Here is a 22729-nt window from a genome sequence, read left to right as displayed (position 1 = left end):
CGAGGAAATGGTAATGATGGTAAGAATATTCAAGAAACTTTGTAAATCCAGAACTACTAACCATCCGCAGGGGAAGAAGAAAAGGACGATCCGCTGCTATCACTGCGACGAAGAAGGGCACGTCAAGGACAACTGCCCCAAGCTGAAGAACAAAGACAAGGAGAAGGATAAGAATCCTATCCAAAAGCGAAAAACCCTAAAGGCGACGTGGGACGATACGTCGTCGGAGTCGGAAGTCGAGGCATTCTCCGAACTTGCTCTAATGGCAAGTCATCAAGACAACGACTGCGAGTCAAGCTCTTCCGAAATGAGCATCGAGAGCATCGATGAAGGGGGAGCCACGTCGGAAGCAAGCAGCAGTTCAGGGGGAGAAACAGACAACAAGATCGACAAGGTAAGTCAGGTACGATCTCTTCCTCCCGACAAAATGTTTAAGTTCATTAAATTTTTAACAAAAGATTGCTGTAAATTAGAAAATGAAAATAAAAATTTAAAAGTAATTTTAGCTAAGTCCTGTCCCTTAGAAGAATTAGACAAATCAAAATTAGAAAATGAGAAATTGAAATTAGAAAATAAAGATCTGAAAATTCAAATAGATAATTTGAAAAACCATACATGTTCATCTAATTTTAGAAAATTTAAAAATTTGAATTGGTATCATAAATATCACCAGGAACAAATTAGAAATATCTCTAGAAAATATGTCCCTAAGAAATTTTTAATCAATCCAGCAGACTGAAACCTTTACTGGGTTCCTAAATCTTGCTTAGTCTAAATATTAATAAAAAATTAGCACTTTCAGTGAGAAAATTAAACAATGAATTTCTCTATGAGGCTTTGTCTAAGAAAGTGGTTGTTGCTCCAATAACTAAGAAAGTCTAGTGCCTCGCCACGACCTAGAAACCAAAATATTGAAATAAATGTTTAATTAACTTTCTGTCAAAGAATTAAAATTAGAATTAATTAATACTTTTAAAACTTTTTTCAAACATTTTTTAAAAATATTTTTATGCTTAGAAAAATACTTTTACGTAAAATTTTTACTTAGAAAATTTTACTTAGAAAAATCTTAAGTTAGGATTTTTTTTAAAATAATTTTTGCAAAGACTTAAATTCATACTTAGGAAAATTTTCAGAAGATTTTTTTTGTCTAAGTTAAAAGCTGTTCTGAAATTGAAAATTTCTGCTTAGGTTTTTTAGAATTTTCTTGTAATTTCACTTAGAAAATTTTCTTAAAATTTTACTTAAATTTTTTTTAGACTGTTTATGTGAAAATTATTGGAAATTTTTAAGGATCTCAAAATTTTCTAAGTTTTTAACCCTTAGATTTTTTTAAACCCCATTTTTTTTGTGATCAAAGGGGGAGAAGGATTAGTATAAGTCTAGGGGGAGGTAGACCAAAATTTAACTTGTTTTATTTTTGCACTTAATTGCAAATTTAGTTAAGTTTATTTCATGTCTATTTTTACCCTAGCTTAACTTGGGTTGCTCACACCAAAAAGGGGGAGATTGTTGGAACCCCAAGGTTGTTTTGGTGTGATCAACAAGTTAAGTTAGGTCCTGTGTGTTTCTAACCTTGTGTCTAAGTGTGCAGGAGCTTAGGAGCACAGGTAGTCGAGTGGAAGACGTAGTTAGCGAGAAGGACGACACGAGGTGCGTCCGAGGGACGAGGCGCTACGGAAGAGTACACCGGCGGACGAGAAGGAAGCGTGCGAGGGTTCCGAGGGACGAAAGCCGGAGCGGAAGACTGCTCGAGGAGCAAGAGACGTAGCTAGCGAGAAGGACGGCACACGGTGCATCCGAGGGATGAAGACTGCGGATGAGTAAGCCGACGAACGAGAAGGAAACACGCGGCGATTCTGAGGGACGAGAAGCCGAAGGGAAGCCCACTCGAGAAGACTGGAAGTTGGGTTCGGGTGAGTCCTTTTCCGGATGGCAGAGACCAAACGAGCGGATCCGGAGTAGAAGACCCGAACCGAGGCGAACTGAATAGGAGCAGTGGTCCCCGGATGAAAAAGTCAACACTGGTTGACTTTAGGGTCCGGGCGCCCAGAACAGTCCGGGGCGCCCGAAACCCTTCTGGGCGCCCGGACCGTGATGTTTGACCGGATCGAGCTTTGACTCGATCTGAACGTTGGGGGATAAAATTTATCCCCCCTAGGGTGCCCGGAACCCTCCAGGCGTCCCGACCAAGGCTATAAATATAGCCTTGATCTAAAAGCTTTTCAATCAGTTCAGAAATTGTAACAACGCTTGTGCACTTTCACTGTTTAGATTAGCTTCTTTCTTTCTGTGCCTACATTACTGTAAAAGAGGTTTCTCCGCCTGAAACAGATAGTAGAGCGATCATTTTCCTTGGATTAACAATCTCCCCGGTTGTAACCAAGTAAACATCTGGTGCCTCGTCTTTTTCTGTTTTGATTTATTGCTTTTCTATTTTATATGCAAGTGTTAGTTTGAAAAGTCGAGAAAGGGTGGTTGTGTTTTATTTTTACAGGGCTATTCAACCCCCCCTTCTAGCCGGCCACAACGGTCCTATAGAAAGAAGCTAGAAAAATAGCTGGAGGCGGCCTCAATAGTCGTTCGAGGTGCCTCCAACATCAAGCTGATGAAGGCGCCCTCAATGTCATTGAGGGCACCCTCAACAACCTTGGAGGCGCCCTCAATGCCCTTGGAGGCGCCTTCAACTTGGTCAATTTGGCCGTTTGTAATCGGATAAAGTTTAATCCACATATCCTCTTGGAGGCATCCTCAACCTCTTTGGAGGCACCTTCAAGACTCGAGATAGAATTTCTAGAAGCTATATAAAGGTCCCTGGAGTTAGGAATTAATCATTCAACTCTGTAATCAATTTTTAGCAACTCTTGAGCTCTCTAAGTGTGTAAAAGGCTTCTCCGCCTTCATAAAAGGAGACTTTTAGTGCGTCGTTCAATCGCCTTAGATTAAAAATATTCTTGGTTGTAATCAAGTCAATTGTTGAGTCCCTTTTCCTTCTTTTCTGTTATTTTATTGTTGCTAATTTTTTAGTTGAAAGTACGAGGAGGGTAGTTATTATTTTGTAGGCAATTCACCCCTCCTCTCTTGCCGGTCCCGCTGCACCAACAAGTGGTATCAGAGCCAGATCGCCTCAAAAGGACTAACCGCCGTCTGAAGCAACAAAGATCAAGACAATGATCGGAACAAGTATTCATCTCCCAAAATTCGATAGAGACTTCGCGACATAGAAGCGCCAAATGGAGGTATTCTTCAAAACGGATTTGTATTCTTCAAAACGGATTTTGATATTTTATTAACTATGAAATATGGGTTTTCAGTCCCAAAAGATAAGGAAGAATTCCGGTGGACGAAGAAGGAGCAAGCCAATTTCGTGGCTAATGGAAATGCAGAATTCCATCTGCTCAGCGTCCTGCCGCCCCAGGAGGTAAGTCAGACTGGAAGCTACGACTCCGCCAAAAACCTCCGGGAAAAATTCCTGGAGCTCCACGAAGGCACCTCAGAACCGAAGTTAGAAAAGTGCGACATCCTCCGGACTCAGCTGACAAATCTCCGGATGAACAATGGCGAAAAGGTGGCGCAACTCCAAGCGAGAATTAAGGAGCTGATAACTCAACTGACCAATCTCGGAGAATCGGTAACGAACTGAGATTCTATCCGGTATGCGCTCAACGCCTTCCCAAGAACTCCAGAGTGAGCTTCCTTAGTAGATGCTTACTACATCTCTAAGGACTTTGAGGTAAATACGCTAGAAAACTTATTTTCTACTTTCAAACTTCACGAGTCTTGAATTGCAGAACCGAAACAAATAGAGAAGTCAAACCTCAATGTTGCCCTACAAGCCGAGATGGATAATCCCGACTCCGAAGCGTCAATCGATGAAATTGAAGTGGCGCTATTGGTAAGAAAGTTAAATAAGTTTATCAAAACTAATAAATATAGACCGCAGACGAGAAAATATCAACGCAACAAAGGACGGTCCGATGCTACAACTGCAATGAGGAAGGGTACATCAAGGATGACTGCCCAAAATTAAAGAAAAGGGGCAAGGAGAAGTCTTGAAGACTGACGTCCTCTAAACGCAAGAGTCTGAAGGCTACATGGGATGAATCGTCATCCTCAGAATCGGAAGTTGAAGCCTTCTTGGGAGTCGCTAATAGCCAACCATCAATTGGAAGAAGAAACCAGCTCAGAGATGAGCATAGATGAAGGGGGAGGATCGTCAAAAGAAGAAAGCTACTGTAACACCCCGGCCCGGGCAGGCCCCACCCGGACCGAACCGGGAACACCACCAGAATTGCCCATTGGGTTTACGACTAGCTCTACAGACCACCGGAGGTCCTTTCAGCGTGCTTTGTCCTCACTCGCACGCACCCTGGAAAACTTCTCAGGAGGCCACCCATCCTCAGATTTCTCCAAGCCAAGCACGCTTAACTTTGGAGTTCTTAAGTTTGGGCTTCCGAAAAGGAAGGTGCACCTTGGTGATATGGATAGTATCATCTAACCTTTTAAGTCATACTTAACCAGAATCTCAGAATCGGAGTATTATAACTACGATGAAGGAGGAGCATCAGAAAAGAGGTAAGTAAGGTACGTGCTCTAACCCCCAAGCAGTCTTTTCGTTTTATTAAAGTTCTTACTAAAGATTTAGTTAAATTAGAAAATGAAAATGATATGTTAAAATTAAACTTAGCAAAGACATGTCCTCTAGAAATGTACGATAATCTGAAATTAGAGAATGAAAAATTGAGAATTAAAATTGAAATTAAAAAATTAAAAAATGATCATGCATGCTTGAATAAATTTCAAAAATCAAAACTTAGAATTTATGATAAATTAAATTGGTATATCAAACATCACCAAGGTCAACTTGGAAAAATACCTAAAGGATATATATCCACTAAGTTTTTAACTAATCCAGTAGGAAGGAACCTCCATTGGGTTCCAAAATCTTTTCTAAATTAAAATTTTTATAAGTTAGTGCTTTCAGCAAGAACAATTAAACAGTTAATTTCTTTATGAGGCTTTGTCTAAAAAAGTAGTTGTTGTTCCAATAACCAAGAAGACCTAGTACCTCACCACTGCCTGGAAGCCAAAATATTGAAATAAAATATTTAATTAACTTACTGATAAAACATGAAAATAAGAAATTAAATAATGCTTTAAAAAAAATTTTAAACATTTTTTAGAAATTTCTCAAATTGCTCAAGCTAGAATTTTCTTTTACTTAGAAATTCTCTTGCTTGAATTTTTTTTCTCAAAAATAATTTCTGCTTGTAAAAACTTAGAAAATTTCTCAAAAATATTTTATTTAACTTAGATTTTTTTAAAAAAATATATTTTCTTTATTTTACTTTGAAAAATATTTTTTTAAAAAAATTGACCATTTGTACCTATTTTTTTATGTGATCAAAGGGGGAGAGATAGGTACAAGCTTAGGGGAATTTAATATTTTTTTTACTTAACATTGCAATTTCATGCTTAAAATGTTAGTTTAGTAATTTCTTTAAATTACTACTTGTCTGTTTTTTTTCCTACCTTGAACTTGGGTTGATGCACATCAAAAAGGAGGAGATTGTTGAACCCCGTGGTTATTTTGATGTGATCAACCAAGTTAAGTTAGGTCATATTTGGTTTTGATCCCTATGTCTAAGTGTGTAGGAGCTTAGGAGCGCAGGAAGTCAAGTGGAAGACGCAGCTAGCGAGAAGGACGGCACGGGAAGGGAACCGACGGGTTCGGTGCGTCCGAAGGACGAAAGAGCTGCGGAAGAGTACTCCGATGGACAAGAAGAACGTGCACGACGTTCGAGGGACGAGAAGCCGGGACGGAAGCCTGCTCGAGGAGAAGGCCGAAAATTGGGTTCAGGTGAGCCCTATTTCAGTTGGTCGCAATCACCCAAGTAATCGGAACTTCGGAAGCTGAAAAGAAGAAGAAAGAAGCTGGAAAAATAGCTGGAGGCGCCCTCAACAGTCGTTCGAGGCTCCTCCAACATCAAGCTGATGAAGGCGCCCTTAATGGCATTGAGGGCACCCTCAACAACCTTGGGGGCGCCCTCAATGCCCTTGGAGGCGCCTTCAACTTGGTCATTCTGACCATTTGTAATCGGATAAAGTTTTATCCACATATCCTCTTAGAGGCGCCCTCAACTTCATTAAAGACGCCTTCAAGACTCGAGATAGAATTTCTAGGAGCTATATAAACGCCCCTAGAGCTAGGAATTAATCATTCAACTCTGTAATCAATTTCTAGCAACTCTTAAGCTCTCTAAGTGTGTAAAAGACTTCTCCACTTTCAGAGAAGAAGACTTTTAGTGCGTCGTTCAACTGTCTTGGATTAACAACCTTCTTGGTTGTAACCAAGTCAATTGGTGAGTTCCTTTTCCTTCTTTTCTGTTATTTTACTGTTGCTAATTTTTTAGTTGAAAGTACGAGGAGGGTAGTTATTATTTTACAGGCAATTCACCCCTCCCCTCTTGCCGGTCTCGCTACACCAATACAAGCTTAGTGTTCGGCTTAGTAAGAGCTTGTTTATGTTCGTTCAATATACATAAGATTAATTTAACAGACAAGCTTGAACAGCTCGTTAAGCTAAATAAACAAGCTTGAACACATGTGTTCAGCTTGTTAACGTTCGTGAATAATGTTCATGAACAATATTCACGAACCATATTCATTAATAAAACTCTTTTCAATATGCTAAATAAATAATAAAATAAAATAAAATAAATAAATAAATTTAAATTATCAAACTCAATAACCAATCAAATAACTAAAAATTTCAAACAATAAAAAAAATTTGAATTGAAAGCTTGATAACATCTAAACGAACCAAACTCGAACAAGCTCAATCTAAACTTGAATTGAGAGTTTGATAACATCTAAACGAACCAAGCTCAAGCCAAACTTCAAACATGCTCAAGCTCATAAAAAATAAACCAAATTAAACTTAAATACTCATTTTAAAAACTTGATTCATTTTAAATCCGACTCAATTTAATTTAATTTAATTACTTTATCAAATAAATTTAAACACTAAAACTCAACTCCACTCGTTTACAACCTACCTCAAATAAACTAACAAGTGGTGGCGAATAATGCAAAAGATGACATTTTAGTAACAAATTTGACACGATTAAGAAACCAAAATAGGCACAGAGATCGAGATATATATTACTTTTATATTTGTATTGGATTGATTCTTCAAAATAATCTACTATCAAGAAGTCTACTGTCAGGACATTCGATTAAAATAAAAAGAATAACCATCAAATAAAAAATTAAATTTAATATTTCTTCTCCGATGCACAAGATCACATTAGCATTCTAAAATTTAGAAAATGAAAATTTACCGTGTGCTATTTTTTTTGAAAATCAGTGATTTTAAAATTAATTTAAAAATGAGTTTTTTTTTCTTCCGGAAATTGGAATCAAGATAATAAACTCAGGGGTGTTTTCTGCCTACAAGAACCCAAAAATGGAAAATGTGATCACGCGCACCGTCCGTGGCGTTCTCTGCCATGTCCTAAAACCACGGCCGCGAAGAACTCGAGACGAAGACGGCGGCGGCAGTAGTGTTCTCGCCGGGGAGGACGTAGGTCCGGCAGAGGGGGCACGTTGCGTGCCGGTAGTCGAGCCACGTTTCCAGGCAGGCTTTGTGGAAGAAATGGCCGCAGGGAAGCGTGTTCACCATCGAGTCCGGTTCGAACCGGGCGAGACAGACTCGGCAGTCGGATGCCCGCTCGGCTGCCGCCCGCCGCCGGCCCAGGGCCGAGCCGAAGCGGATAGGCCTGCAGTGGCTGCGGAACCGGTCCGTCAGGCTGTGCGGCTCGCAACCCTCTCCGGCGGCGTGCTCCGGCGGCAGAAGAGGCGACGCACGGAGGCGGAGGAGGTGGAGGAGGGAGCGGAGGAGCTGCTTTAGGATGGAGATGGTGAGGACGGTGTTGACGAGGACGAGAGTGAGCACGCTCTCCGATGGGGTCGGCAGGCTCGAAATCCCCATGGCTGTCGGACAGGTTGTGATTCTGCCTCGGGAGCTTTCAGATCAAAGCTTTGGATGCGCCTGGAGTGATAACTGGAAGCAAATTTCACCAGATCTACGAATTGAGATTTTAGCTCGAATTTGGGAATTATACAGATTTATAATTACACCGATCGATCGATCGATAGCAAGCTACTCAAAGAATTAGAATCAGAATCTCTAAGAGAACAAGAGATTCAATGTGAGAACTGTTAAATGAACAAGCGAAACACGGAATTTCACAAAAAGAATACTTGAAACACTTGGAGCGTTTGGAAATGAACAATATCACAAAATTTCACAGAAAAGAAACACGGAATTTCGAAAAACCAAATAGATGAACAACAAGAAACACGGAATTTTCTGTATGGTATCTGAAAAAAAGAAACAAAACAACAAAAAAAGAACAGATCTGAAGCACTTACGTTGGAAATATGTTGCTCTGTTCTCCTTTCCGCAGGAAGACTCCTGCTCGAGACGAATTAGGGTAAGCAAGTGAGAACTGAGAGGGGGGAGCCGGCGGAGAACCACAAGAACTAGGGTTCATTTATATAGAAGATAGAGGCGGTACTTACCGCCATTCGCGTCAGTTACTTCTTAAACTCACCTCCTTTCTCCAACATTAACCCGTTGTTCTTTAGCAAGTAAAAAAACAAAAGGGTTTCTTCCACGCGGCACTAACGGTTAAATGTAGTATGACAATTGAAAAAAAAAAAAAAAAAATCACCATCTCACCTATCAAAGACGGTAGATAATCCGTCCTTTGATAATCTAGTGACTAGTATGTAGAATATTATTATAATAAGATCTGAAATTTAAATTTTGATAAAATTAAGATAAATATTTTCTTTGTGGGTTAATTATTATTTTAAAGATTAGTAATTACTCGTGATTTACCTCTTCTGTGTTAATCTTGAGACGTACTGGTGAGAGCGCTGGGGCCGAATGTATTCACCTTTTATGCCACAAAGACAATAGATAATCCAAATATTCTAATTAAATGTAAATATGGAATTTTATTTTTTTTAAAAAAATTAAGTCAGCATAAGAACCTTAATCCTGGAGGACTTCACCACCACAATCAAATAAATAAGGAGTATATTTGTTTTTTTTTAAAAAAAAAGTTGCATCGGTTATTTAAGGCAGGATTTCTTGGATTATTTTTTGTGGTCCAAGGAATGTATCATTCGTATTTATGATCGGATTACGATTACAATCCGGTCGTAAATGGTTACGATTCTTTCTTGAGTTCATCGTCCCCATCATATTATAGTTTTTATTCGGAGCGGACGGCCGGAGACCGTGAGTTCATCGTTCCCATCAGGTTATAGTTTTTGTTCGAAGCGGATGGCCGGAGATCGTCCGAAGGACATCCTCGCTCGACGCTCAATAACCTGGTCACTTATTCACCACCGAAGGTCTTCGGACGGCCTTCGGCCACTCGTTCCGAATAAAAACTATAATCTGATGGGGACGATGAACCCAAGAAGAGATCGTAACTATTTATGACCTGATCACGATCATGATCCGACTATAAATACGAGTGTTATATTCTTAGATCATAAAAAAATGATCCAAAAAATCTGTGCTCCGGTCATTCATATTTTTAGCTCGACTAATTTTGAAATAGTCAATTCAATTCTATATAAATAAGGAACGTTGGATTGTTAAATCCGTTGGGCACGCTATTTATTTCGATGATCGGTGAAATTTTTTTATAAGTTATAGTTAAAATTAATCAATATAAATTAAATAATTAATATCAATTAAAATAATAAATAAAAATTGAGGATCAGATGCATTGCACCAGCGACGGCGACAGCCGGCGCAGCTGCAGGACGATGAGTTACCTCCACGTGACGATCACATGGGCGGGGGTGCAGCACGCGATTTGGGGCGGCAGAGTCACGTGCCTTCACTCTGGGTTTAGTTTGTCTGGGCCTCGGGGAGCACATCAGAACATTTCAGTTACGACAAGCATACCCGAACCTAAAACACGAGAATATGAGACCTTCGAATTGTGGGAACAATTGATCCGTCCAATTACTAGCTAGGTACACTTCTTAACGAGTAAATCCAAATCTCTGTCGGGTTCATTTATTATTTCTGACAATGTTTTTAAAACATATTTTTAATTATTAACAAAAACAATACTTCAAGTATTTAGTTAATTAGATTAGGGCATAAATCAAACGTTGGTCAACAAATTTGATGTTTAACTTGATGAAAATTTATTTATATTTATTTAATATATATATAAGAATAATTAAATAAATAAATTTGAATAATTTATTAAATTAAATAAATAAGTTTGAATATATGTATTTTACTCGTTAACGTTCGTGAACAATATTCGTGGATAATATTCATAAACAATTTTCGTGAACAATATTTGTGAACAACATTTATAAATAATGTTCGTGAATAGCATTAATGAACAATATTCATAAATCATATTTGATCCTGTCCGAAGGCTGAGTCGGACGGAGGCAGGTCGCGGTGGCCTGGTTGTTGACGGAAAGTAGTAGGTAATTCGGCTCCCACGGGAGGCTGACGCTGCTGCAGGCTCCTGCGCACACTCAGACAATCTCCTCTCTCACGTTAGAGATCGAAACCCAGGGAAAAAGTCCCCCCTGCGTGATTGCCGCAGCACCCCAAATGTATCTCCCGTAAGGCCTGATCTGCTTCTTCCATATTCAAACACTTGAGCAGAGGTCTGGAGAAAGACCTTTTGTACAGTTGCTCCCCAATCATAACATAAGAATGGGTCTGTCTCCTGAGCATACGTGCCTCTTCTAGGTTGGCGGGTACAATTCCCTGCTGGAGGAAACTCATTATGGGCGCCCTCCAATCAATAACTCCTCCCAGGTTATTTTGCAGATCGATCTGAGCTATAAGGAAGGTCTGCGCTATAGATCTGTCAAGTACCCAAGTAGTCAGGGAGTTGGCCATTTTAGCTAACTCATCCGCTCTTTCATTTTCAGCCCTGGGAATCTTAGTGACTGTGACCTCTTTAAAATCTTTCCTCATCTTCTCATAGGCTTCCTTGTAAACTTGCATCTTTTCGTTGTTTGCTTCAAAATGTCCGGTCACCTGCTGAGTTACCAGCTGCGAATCTGAATATATTACGACCCGGCTTGCCCCCACATGCCGAGCTGCTTGCAGGCCTGTTAGTAAGGCCTCATATTCTGCCTCATTGTTGGTAGCTCTGAAATTTAGCCGTACAGCCAGCTGCATAATGTCTCCTTGTGGAGATATTAGAAGTGCACCTACACCGCTTCCGTGATGGGTAGCCGACCCGAATCTCTTCTGAATCCGCTCGATAAACCTCTGTCAGGAAATCCGCCAGAGCCTGCGCCTTGATCGCGGTTCGGGGCTGATACTGTATGTCATATTCCCCTAGCTCGGTTGCCCATTTGATAAGTCGACCTGCTACCTCCACCTTGGTGAGAGCCCGCCCCATCGTACTGTTCGTTAGGACGGTAATAGAATGTGCCAAAAAAATAGGGTCGGAGGCGCCGAGCCATGAGAACAAGTCCGTAGACCAATTTTTCCAGGGCTGAATACCGAGATTCAGCCCCCTTCAATAGATGGCTGAAAAAATACACTGGCCGTTGTACATTGTCCTGCTCCTTAACCAGCACGGCCCCCACGGCCTCGGGGGTGGCTGACAAGTAGACCCAAAGGGGTTCTCCCACGACAGGCTTGAACAGTGATGGCAAAGACTCCAGGTATTGCTTTAGCTCCTCAAAGGCCTGTGTGCATTCTTCCGTCCACTGAAACTTGGCCGCTTTCCTGAGCACTTTGAAGAAGGGCGCCGCTCGATCTGCAGATCTGGAGATGAATCGGGATAGTGCTGTTATCCGGCCGACCAGCTTCTGTGTTTCCTTCAGATTCTGAGGGATCTTCATGTTCCGAAGTGCTTGAACCTTCTCAGGATTGGCTTCTATCCCTCGTTCAGTCACCAGGTAGCCCAGAAACTTCCCTCCTTTGGCCCCGAACAGACATTTCAGGGGATTCAGCTTTACCCCATATTGCCTCAGAGTCCCACAGGTTTCTTCTACATATTTTATTATACTGGACACCAGGGGGGACTTGATCAGGATGTCATCAACATAGACCTCTACGTTCCGCCCGATCTGACTCCGAAAGATTTTGTCCATCATCCTTTGGTAGGTAGCCCCAGCATTCCTGAGTCCAAACGGCATGACCGTGTAACAGAAAGTACCATCAGCCGTTATGAAGCTAACCTTCTCCTGATCCTCCCTGGCCAAGGGTATCTGATGATATCCTTGATAAGCGTCCATCATGCATGATACGGTTGGTAATGGAGGGCCCCCATAAGGGAAGGGGAGAAGGGTCAAGGTCATATGGCGGTCAAAAGTCAAGAGGATGTGACAGTCAATAGTCAAGGCGACCTGGCGGTCAAATAGTCAAGCTGACGGGGCAGTCAGAGTTGAGCATAGAGGATAGTCAGAGGCCAGACAGACTTGTTGATCGAAGGGGCAAAGCAGTAGGAGAACGAAGGGAGACGACAGGCGAAGTACAAATCACGGGTCGGGATCGGCAGAACTGAGCAGAAATGGCCCGATCTATAGACCTGCAACTCAAAGGACTGGAAGTACCAGTCACGGGTCAGGATCGACAGAACTGAGCAGAAATTGCCCGATCTATAGACCTGCAACTCAAAGGACTGGAAGTACCAGTCATGGGTCGAAATCGGCAGAACTGATCAGAAATGGCTCGATCTACAGACCTACAATTCAAAGGACTGGAAGTACCAGTCACGGGTAGGAATCGGCAGAACTGATCAAAAACAGCTCGACCTACAAGCATGTGGTTGAGGGCCAGGAAATACAAAGCGAGGGATACAGGTCGGGATCGGCATAGCTGTGAAGAGATAGCTCGGTCTGCAGGTCCACGATTCGGAGGCCCGGAAATGCAAACCACGGATCATAGACCGGGATCGGCAGAGCCGGTCGGAGTCAGCCCGAATGGTAGGTGACACTTAGAGGCTAGAGCCGATCGGAAGAGGCGAAGCCGGGGCAGGTCACAAGGGATCGGATGAGCTAAGTAGTGCGAGGGCGGAGAATCTCAACGGTCCGTCAAGGATACTCATTACATACCAACAATGCGTGCAAAGGCGGAGGTTCCTAAAACGGAAAGATACCCTCAGAACTAGTAGCAGCCCGCCAGCTGTCCCTCACTACAAGACAAAACCCATGTGCGAAGGCGGAGGTTCCTAAACAGAAAGATGCTTTCACGACAAATAGCAGCAAGACAGGTGTCCAGGACTACACGACAAAGCCCGGCGTCTAACGTTTTCTGACAGGGTTGCAGGTTCTAGGAGGAGAGGACGCATAAAAGGGGAGAGATCCCTCGTACGCAAGTATGCGCAGACACTCCCTCGTCACTTTTTCCACAACTTTTCACTTTCAGTTGTTTCCTCTTTTCTCTCTACTTTTTCTGGGGAAAAAGGACCTGACTTGAGCGTCGGAGGGCCTGATCCGGGGACTTTTTCCCTGGGTTTCGGTCTCTAACGTGAGAGAGGAGATTGTCTGAGTGTGCGCAGGAGCCTGCAGCAACGTCAGCCTCCCGTGGGAGCCGAATCACTTACGACTTTCCGTCAACAACCAGGCCACCGCGACCTGCCTCCATTCGACTCAGCCTTCGGACAGGATCAATATTCATTAATAAAACTAATATATTAAATAAATAATAAAATAAATAAGTTTGAATTATTAAGTTCAATAATTAATCAAACAACTAATAATTTCAAACAATCCAACAATCTTATATTGAGAGCTCAATGATATCTAAATAAACCAAATTTGAATCAAATTAAAGCCAAACTTAAATTGAAAATTCGTTAACATCTAAACGAATCGTACTTAAACCAAGTTTCAAACAATCTCAAACTTATAAAAATAAAACAAATCAAACTTGAACAATAATTATCTCAAGATCATAAAAAATAAACCAAACCAAACTTGAACAATAATTTAAAAAACTTAATTCATTTTAAACTTGACTAAACTATCTTATCAAATAAATTTAAACACCTCAAAACTCAACTAGTTTACATCCCTAAACTAAGTCATAGAGTTTTTTTTAAAGGACTTCTAATTCTTAACAAGGTATTTAAAAAATCATTTTTTAAAATTCAATTTAATCAAAATAGCATATAAGTACTTTTATATTAAAGCGTACGAGTACTTTTATATTAAAAAATATTATTAACATGATAAAAAATTATTGTGATGTAATATCTTATAAAATATAAAATAAGAGGGCGTCAATATACCTAAAAAGAAAAATCGATGAGTCAACCCTTTATCAAAATTACTTAAACTAGACATGAAATGTATTCGTATAAAGTATAAAATTCTATATTACAACTGAATCCAAATCGATAACCTTCCAGATCGAATATCAATTTCAGTGCAAAATAACAATACTTGTGGCAAAAGTAATAGATCTTCTGAACTGCCTCAAGATCTTTCAACATGCAACAAGAACAGCGTCTGGTTTTAAGGGAAAAGTGCTAGCCAAGCGTTCATCCATACAATGCACGCCATGGCTCTCCAACGCTAGTTGACTTCTCAATGTTCTTTTGTGGAATCAAGTCCTTAGAGAAGATAAGACCCAAATGCCTGGCTACTGTCCCTCCCAACTTCTCCAGAACCTGAAATTAAAACTAATAGTTTAGACATATTGTTTGAACAGGTTAGTCGAGGATGAATCCTCTTCCCTTTTATTTCGTCTGTCAATAAACAAGGAAAACATAATATTTAAAGAGATAAATTTAACCTTTATCACTTATTGGCTCAAAATCGGACCGAAAACTAACATTTGTTACTTGTTACATGGAGACTGCTCAAACGATAATCTTCTTATCATCCTTTCTCTACACCTTTCCGTATTTTTATTCAATTTATCATCTCTTGGAAGGAATTTAGGTCTATAATAGTATGCCTATAGAGAAAGGCTTGTTTATGAAAGACTAATAAAGATACAAACAGAGTCATTTACTAGGACTTGCAATCATATCTTGCACTCTTGCTAGAGTTTTCCTGCCAGAAACATAATCCGACCGCTTAATTGTAGATTAGTCCTCCAAACTTGACTCTTGACACGAGAAAATACATCTGGACCATTGAAACAAAAGCCAAGCATTGCAGATACCTCACTTCCTTTAGCTGTTAAAGTTTAGCCTAATTAAGCAGCAAGACCGTTTGGTCGTTTTCCATCCAAATCCCCATAAATCTCTAATAAAACAACAAATAATTTAAACAAGCTTCGAAATCGGAGGAAAATTTTTGCATACCTCAAGCTCAGGATAGCTAGATTGTCCATTAGGGTGCCTAGGACCAGATGCAAGGAGGAGAACTGTTGGCAGATTTAGAATTCGCACCATCAGCAACAAGCAAGCCAGAGATTCGCAATGAATTTGCAAGGATGGAGGCGCACTGATTGTGTCATCAATCATGGCCTTAGTGAGTTCAGATGTACCACCAATTTCAGTTGTGTAGATCACAAAGTCCTCATTAGCGGATGGTTTGTCCATTGCTCCCCTGTTAACCTTGAGGGCTTTCATCACAAAAGGAAGTACCAATGTAGTCTGACTAGGAAGTGATGCTAATAGTTCCTTGATAGCGTATGCAACAACAGGTGGACTGTAATTTTGCAGAAGGAAGATTGACACCTGAATGAATCACAGATATTCAGTTCAATTGTCTATCGTACCAATGGGGGGAGGGAAAGCACTAGAACGCTGGTATGGTGGTCCATGCAAATATTTAATTGTAAGCGATGGAAACACTGAAAAGAAATTGCCCATATTTCTGTAGATCATTTTATTCTCGAATAGTTGAATTGTAATCTCCCTGGGTGAATAATTGCATTCACAAAGCTACAGGTGACTAGGAAAGGAAGTAGCAGTTAAGAAACAGCATCAAATAGATGATGATATTGACATAATAGGGATGATGTTAGATTCCCTCCCAAGTTAGAAGCATAGGAAGTGTTTATAATAGCATCACTGTTCAGTAGGCAATATTCTCTATTGTAAATTAAAATAACCACACACTGGTGTTTGAGGTAAGGTCAGATTGCTTGTTGGATAAGCGAGAGAGACCTTACCAAGTCACTAAAGTCTTTTGTGTAAATTAAATAAATAAAACTACTCAGTGTTTGAGGAAGTAAAGGATTCCTAATAGGAAAGAGGTAGTGAGTGAATAACTCCTAGTAAAGGAAGACGCAAATAACTCTTGATAATAAGAGAAAGTGGATAATTGCTAGTAAAGGGAAGAGGTGGATAACTCCTGGTAAAAGGATGAAGTGGATAACTCCTGGTAAAGGGAAGAGGTGGATAACTATTGGTAAAGGGGCAAAGTGAGAGAAGAATAAGCTACGCAACAATTTAGATCCAAATTCATGGAAGGTGATTAATTGTTGCCTTGAGATTCACTTAGAAGTCTCTATCACAATGGGGACACTATAGCTAACCCCACCCTGCGTACTCTAACTTTGCCCATGGCCATCTTATATCGGTCTCAAGATGAGTGTGCAATTATTTGCACATCGGGCACACATTGATAATTCTAACACTATTTATCACCACAGTGGACACATGCTAGCTCCTGCATAGACTAACTTAGCTTTCATAGATTGCCTAATGTTGACACTAGTTGAGCCTTGTCGTGCATAAGTCTAGCACATCCAACGTTCACTCTATCAGTGGATAATTTCACCCACATTAAACTAATGAATGTGGATAGAAGAAACATTTAGTCATGGAGTTCCTCCATATATTTAAAATAACATTACCAAATAAGTAATTTTATCCATGTTGTCTTACTTGGATGGCATAAAAAAATAAAAGATAGAAAAAAAAGTAAAACTGTCAATTTCTCTTATTTACTTGAAAGGAAATAATAGGGAGGCAGGAAATATTTAGTTTATACTTGAATCAAGTATAATGGAAGGGAAATGAAATTTTAGCATTTAACAAACGCAAATAATGAATTAATTCTTTCCTTCTGATTGCATCCAAGTAAACAAAAAAATGGAATAAAGTGGAACTAAAATATTTTAATTTCTTTTCTTTCCTTTTGATTCCATGCAATTCATATTCCCAAATCAAGGGCATGTTAGGAATTAACTAATGATGGACCAATGTGATTACATATCTTTTGTAGACCATAATCATGCATAATATCATGTGACAACATTGTAGCCATCATCATCATTAAGTCATGTTCATTCCAACTAATTGATTTTGGCTATATGAATCTTATCCATCATCATCACTAAGTGATTTTTCAATTGTGAAAAGAGTACCTATTGAGTTGATAAGCTTCCAATTGCATCAAACATATTTAAGTATAAGCTATTAGTAGTAAATCCATTAGAGCCACCTTGAGCTAGCACTATTAACCTCCCACTTCTGATGTTGAATACACTAGTGTTCAACGTTCAACTAGTGTTCAACATTCATCGGTAGCTTAGTGAGGAATGCTATGGAGCAAATTTAGAAGCATATTATAGAATAAGGATAGATGAAGTTTCTGATAATGGGAATCAATCTCCATTAAAATAAACCCTCTAAAGGTAAAAATTCACATTCAAAGAATATTTAGGTGGCATAATAATGAATCTAAAACTATTTTCTCTAAAGTAGATTCATGATCTATTGAATAAGTTGTCAATGGAATGTAAAAAGTATTATGTGTAAGCTCAGAATAACCACAATGCTGGTATTTTCTTCAGCCATTAAAAGAAATGCAAAAAAAAAAAAAAAAAAAAAAAAAAAAAAAAAGTAGCACTAGATTTCTGATATTTCATCAAAATGCATGCGTAGGGAGAATAGAAGTAAATCGTATGAGAGTGCAGCATATGTTTTCGTCAATGTTATACATGTAAGTCATACAAAGAACATTACTATATATATTTCGAAGACCCAACACAAGAATGAAGTTTGCAATTTTCATTACAAGTCGACTCACCTTAGGGGATCCAAGCGGGTCGACAAACTGGATAAGATCGCCGGAGGCTTTACGGTCCTTAAAGCCATATTTCTCCAACGAGAGTTCAAAGGAGGAACTTTCCCTGTAAAAATTGACATTTCTTACCAAAGATCGTTACTCGACAAGAAAATTGCAACCTTAGGGTTTTCGCTTTGGAAGGAAAGGGAATACCTCGAGAGGTTGGATTTCGGATCGGAACGGAAGCCATCGGCGATGGCATGACCGAAGCCGTCGACGTCCCGAATTAGAACGATCACCGACGGCGCTAACCTCATGGCTCGTGTCCGGCGAAGGTGCCGATGGGTCGAGAAACTGCGAGACGGTCTTCGGAGAGGGTCTAAGCAGCGAGGTAACGTAACTCAGAAGAAATTAAATAAATATATACATATTTATGTAAATATTTAAATAGAATTATATATTAATTTTTTTTATTTATTTTGGTATGATGTAATATGCAAGATTACATTACAAGGTTGATTATTTTAATTTTAAACCTGTAATGTAATGTAATCTCGATTATTTATTTTAACATTACATCTCTTGCCCCTTCTGCTGCTCCCTTAATTTATCCCTCCTTTATCTTTATCTGCGGTACAAGGAAAGTAAACTATAAGCACACATGTTTAGTAAGATCCTTTCCTACTCACAAAAAACCACGTATCATAGCATAATCACATAAGCATATAGCATGGAGACATAATCATCTAAAACATCATATCATGTAAAAGAGCATCATAACATATCATATCATATCATTCTATATAAAAGTATCATGTCATACCTATCATATCATGGAAGAACATCATGTCATACCATATCATATTATAAAAGAGTATCATGTCATATCATATCATATTATAAAAGAGCATCATATCATGTCATATCATATCATAACCTATCATATCATAAAAGTATATGCAAGATGTTTTTCAAAAACATGCGTCATGTCATGTGCAAGATGTCTTTTAAAAAAATATCATATAATATTTAAATATAATCTCAACCTGAGGGCCCGGCTAAGTACCACATAACATAAATGCGCGCAATCCCTAGGACGGGGTAGCTAGTCCCGCACCTACTAGGGAACTAGGTCCGTACTACGTCCGTCGACCTAGGGGCGAACTAAGGAGCCCATCCCTTGGACACTAAGGTCCAGTACAAGCCACATAAAAAGTAAAGTAGCATGTCATATTTACTTATCATATCATGAATAGTGCTCTTAGTGCCAACTAATAGAGAAGTAACTCTTAGGCCTTTACTTGTCATATCATAAAGAGTGCTCTTAGTCCCAACTAATAGGGAAGCATCTCTTAGGTCTTTACTTGTCATATCATAAAGCATGCATACTTGAGCATATAGCCCATCATAAAAGTCATTATCATGCATGATTCATAAGCATACATAAATGAGCATATGACATATCATAGGGAAACATAATCATGCATGGAAAACATTAACTAGCATCTCCTAATTCATATCATAGCATGTGAGATACATAGTAAATCATAATTGAGTCTCTAACCCTAATTCCATGGAGTGGCCGAAACATGCAAGGTATTGTCCTAGGTTACAAGTAACATAAAAGCATTTGAACCCTAAACTAACTTCATAACACTTATCATAAAGAACATCATGAGCATGTTTAGTTTATGTTCTAAGCTTCCTAGGTCCTTTAATCTTATTATGGCCGAAACTTGCCAAGCATGAATCTAGGTTACAAGTAACATGAAAGTATATGAACCCTAAACCAACTTCATAATACTTATCATAAAGAACATCATGAGCATGTTTAGTTTAGGTTCTAAGCCTCCTAGGTCTTTTAATCTTGTTATGGCCGAAACTTGCCAAACATGAATCTAGGTCACAAGTAACATGAAAGCATATGAACCCTAAACCAACTTCATAATACTTATCATAAAGAACATCATGAGCATATTTAGTTTAGGTTCTAAGCTTCCTAGATCTTTTAATCTTGTTATGGCCGAAACTTGCCAAGCATGAATCTAGGTTACAAACAACATAAAAACATGTAAACCCTAAACCAATTTCATATCATATATCATAAGGAACATTATGAGCATGTTTAGTTTAGGTTCTATGCTTCCTAGGTATTTTAATCATGTTATGGTCGAATGTTTAAGGAGCATGAAACTAAGTCTAAGTAACATACAAGCATAAGAATATCAAGCTAACTTCATATCATATCATAAGGAAAACCATGAGCATGTTAGATTTGATTTTTAAGCTTTCTTAGACCCTTAATCTCATCATGGCCGAAACCCTAAAGTGGGATGCATCTACGTTCCAAGCAACATGCATGCATGAAAATACTAAGAAATCTTCATACCATATCATAAGGAAAGTCATGAACATTACAGATTAAATTTTACACTCTCCTAGGCCTTCATTTCTATCATGGCCGAAACCCTAAAACCCTAAAGTGGCATGGATTTAGGTTCCAAGCAACATACAAGTATGAAAACACTAAGAAATCTTAATACCATATCATAAAGAAAGTCATGAGCATGATAGATTAAATTTTAAACTCTCCTAGGCCTTCATTTCTATCATGGCCGAAACCTACTAGGCATAGATCTAGGTTATAAGCAACATAAAGAAAAAAAAACATTAGAATTCTAAACAGAACTCATATCCTAAGTTACATATCATAAGAGACATCGTGAGCATGTTTAGTTAGGTCTTAAGCTTTCCTAGGTCTTCTTTTCATGCCTTGGCCGAAAGTTTAAAGAACATGAATCTAAGTTCTAAGCAACGTACAAGCATAAGAACACTAAACTAATCTCCTATCATAGGGTACATATCATAAGAAACATAGTGAGCATGTTTAGTTTAGGTCTTAAGCTTCCTTAAGTTTTTTTTTTTTTATACTTTGGTGGCCGAAAGTTTCAAGAAGCAACCCTAGATTTTTAAGCAATCTAAACTCATGGAAAAACACATGAACTACTTGTACCACAGGTGAGGGGATACTTACATCCTCTTGCTTGATTTTTCTTAAAAGAAGGTACCCTTGTGAAGAGGAAGAAGGAAGCTTCTCCTTCTAATTTCCCTTTTGCTTCTCTTGCTTGTAAGGAGTAGATCTTGAGGACTCCTTCTTGTGAATTAGTTTTCTTAGGGAGAAAACCTTAGCTTGGATTCGGAAATGGGAGAGGGGAGAGTTTTAGGTCTCGGTGGAGGAGGAAAAAGGAGAAAGAAGGAGGAGGAAGAAGAAGGAGGAAGAAGTAGCCAACCTTTCTTTCCCTTCTCTTCTCTCATTCCTATTTATTCTCAATGAAGAAAAAAGGAAAAATGTCCCAATTCATCCCCTTGATTCCTCTATTCCCTCACCCTCATTCATTCTCACGAAAATAGAAAGAAGAAAGAAGAAAAAAAATAACTTGTCTTTGTCTTTTGCTTGCTTCTTCTCATAACCAAGAGAAAGAGGAGGAAAGCTACTTGACATTTTCTTGCTTCCTTACTTAATCATACTCTTACTTTTAACTACAATTTCCATTCCTTACTAATCATATATCACTCATGACTCTATTGGTTATCATACACCAATTTAGCTTTATCTATTGTGAGGGGTTCAAGGTTCAAGCCTTAACTTCTCTCTCTCTCTCTTTTTTTTTCTTTTTTTTGTTCTATTTCCCTTTTCCTTTTATTCTAGAAGAGAATACCCCATATGTATAGCTAAAAATTTCGCGGGTGTTACAGGTCGCCGGTCGTCGCCGGTCGCCGGCCGCAACCGCCGGTCGCTAGTCGCCGACCGCCGCCGGTCGCCGACTGACACCGACCGCCGCCGTCATCGTCGGTCACCAGTCGCCGATTATCGACCACCGGTCATCGGCCGCCGGTCGTCGGTCATCGCCGGCCTGCCGTCATCGGTCACCGGACACAAGCTCCGACAGAGGTGCGGCGACCGTCAGTAGAAGTCACAGGATATTTTTATCATTTTATAATAATATGAATTACATTCCTTATAAAAAATAATGGATATCAAACAAAAAAATGTAATCATCCTTGTAATCAAATATTACATACATTATATTACCAAACGTAGTAATGTAATCAAGATTATATTATATTACATTACAAATTTGATTACATTACAAACTCGATTACATTACACCCAACTAAATGTAACCTTAGTACCATTCAATTAATAAAATAAGGTCCGCTATAGCCTTAGTACTTGAATCAATCCTCGCTATAGCCTGAATGGGCCCTATATAAATTGGGTTGGATAAGGTCCGTCAGATCGTAATAGACTCCCCCTATATAAATTATTTTTAATATGAAAAAAATAATATTAAAATAATTTTATTTTAGATTTTACTAGTTAATAAAAGGTCCATATTGTTAATAGAATAGTGAGAGATTTTATCTATGAGAAGAATTGGCGTGAATAAATATTTTTATAAAATGTGTAAATATTTAAATAGATTTATATATTGAGTTTATTTTTAAAAATAAGGTAATTATTTCACTTAATCATATTTTCAAAATATATTAATTTGAATTATGTATAATATATTGATATCTTAGTTGAAAGATGAATTTGTAAAAGAAAAAAAACATACAATAAATTTCTCTTATATTAGTGACTGATGCGATGATAAGGAGGAGCCTACTTGATATGAGTCAATTGTGATAGTATAGGTCAAAGTTAAAGCGGTTAACACCAAGGCTT

General features: G+C 38.9%; 2 protein-coding genes across 4 annotated transcripts; both read right to left on the bottom strand.

Annotated features, from left to right (window-relative positions):
* Positions 1-7267: 7267 nt before the first annotated feature.
* On the bottom strand, positions 7268-8623 carry LOC122034529 (probable E3 ubiquitin-protein ligase XERICO). Of its 3 annotated transcripts, none has more exons than XM_042593818.1 (2): positions 8437-8623; positions 7269-8087 (listed from the first exon to the last, which is right to left on the bottom strand). In XM_042593818.1, exon 2 carries the CDS (start codon positions 7991-7993, stop codon positions 7517-7519), a length of 477 nt encoding a protein of 158 aa, XP_042449752.1. In that variant the 5' UTR covers positions 7994-8087; positions 8437-8623; the 3' UTR covers positions 7269-7516. The 3 variants fall into 3 exon arrangements, with proteins under 3 accessions (XP_042449753.1, XP_042449752.1, XP_042449751.1); XM_042593817.1 differs by having other exon boundaries at positions 7270-8065; XM_042593819.1 differs by lacking the exon at positions 8437-8623 and having other exon boundaries at positions 7268-8035.
* Positions 8624-14363: 5740 nt separating this feature from the next.
* On the bottom strand, positions 14364-18394 carry LOC122035217. Its single transcript, XM_042594631.1, has 4 exons — positions 18211-18394; positions 18019-18121; positions 15339-15716; positions 14364-14696 (listed from the first exon to the last, which is right to left on the bottom strand). The coding sequence occupies exons 1-4, from the start codon at positions 18312-18314 to the stop codon at positions 14568-14570; spliced, it is 714 nt and encodes a 237-aa protein (XP_042450565.1). The 5' UTR covers positions 18315-18394; the 3' UTR covers positions 14364-14567.
* Positions 18395-22729: the final 4335 nt, after the last annotated feature.

This window comes from Zingiber officinale, chromosome 11B (genome assembly GCF_018446385.1).
Source record: "Zingiber officinale cultivar Zhangliang chromosome 11B, Zo_v1.1, whole genome shotgun sequence".
In the NCBI taxonomy this organism is placed as follows: domain Eukaryota; kingdom Viridiplantae; phylum Streptophyta; class Magnoliopsida; order Zingiberales; family Zingiberaceae; genus Zingiber; species Zingiber officinale.
The sequence above is the reverse complement of the archived record's forward strand: the minus strand, read 5'-3'. Positions and strand labels throughout refer to the sequence as shown.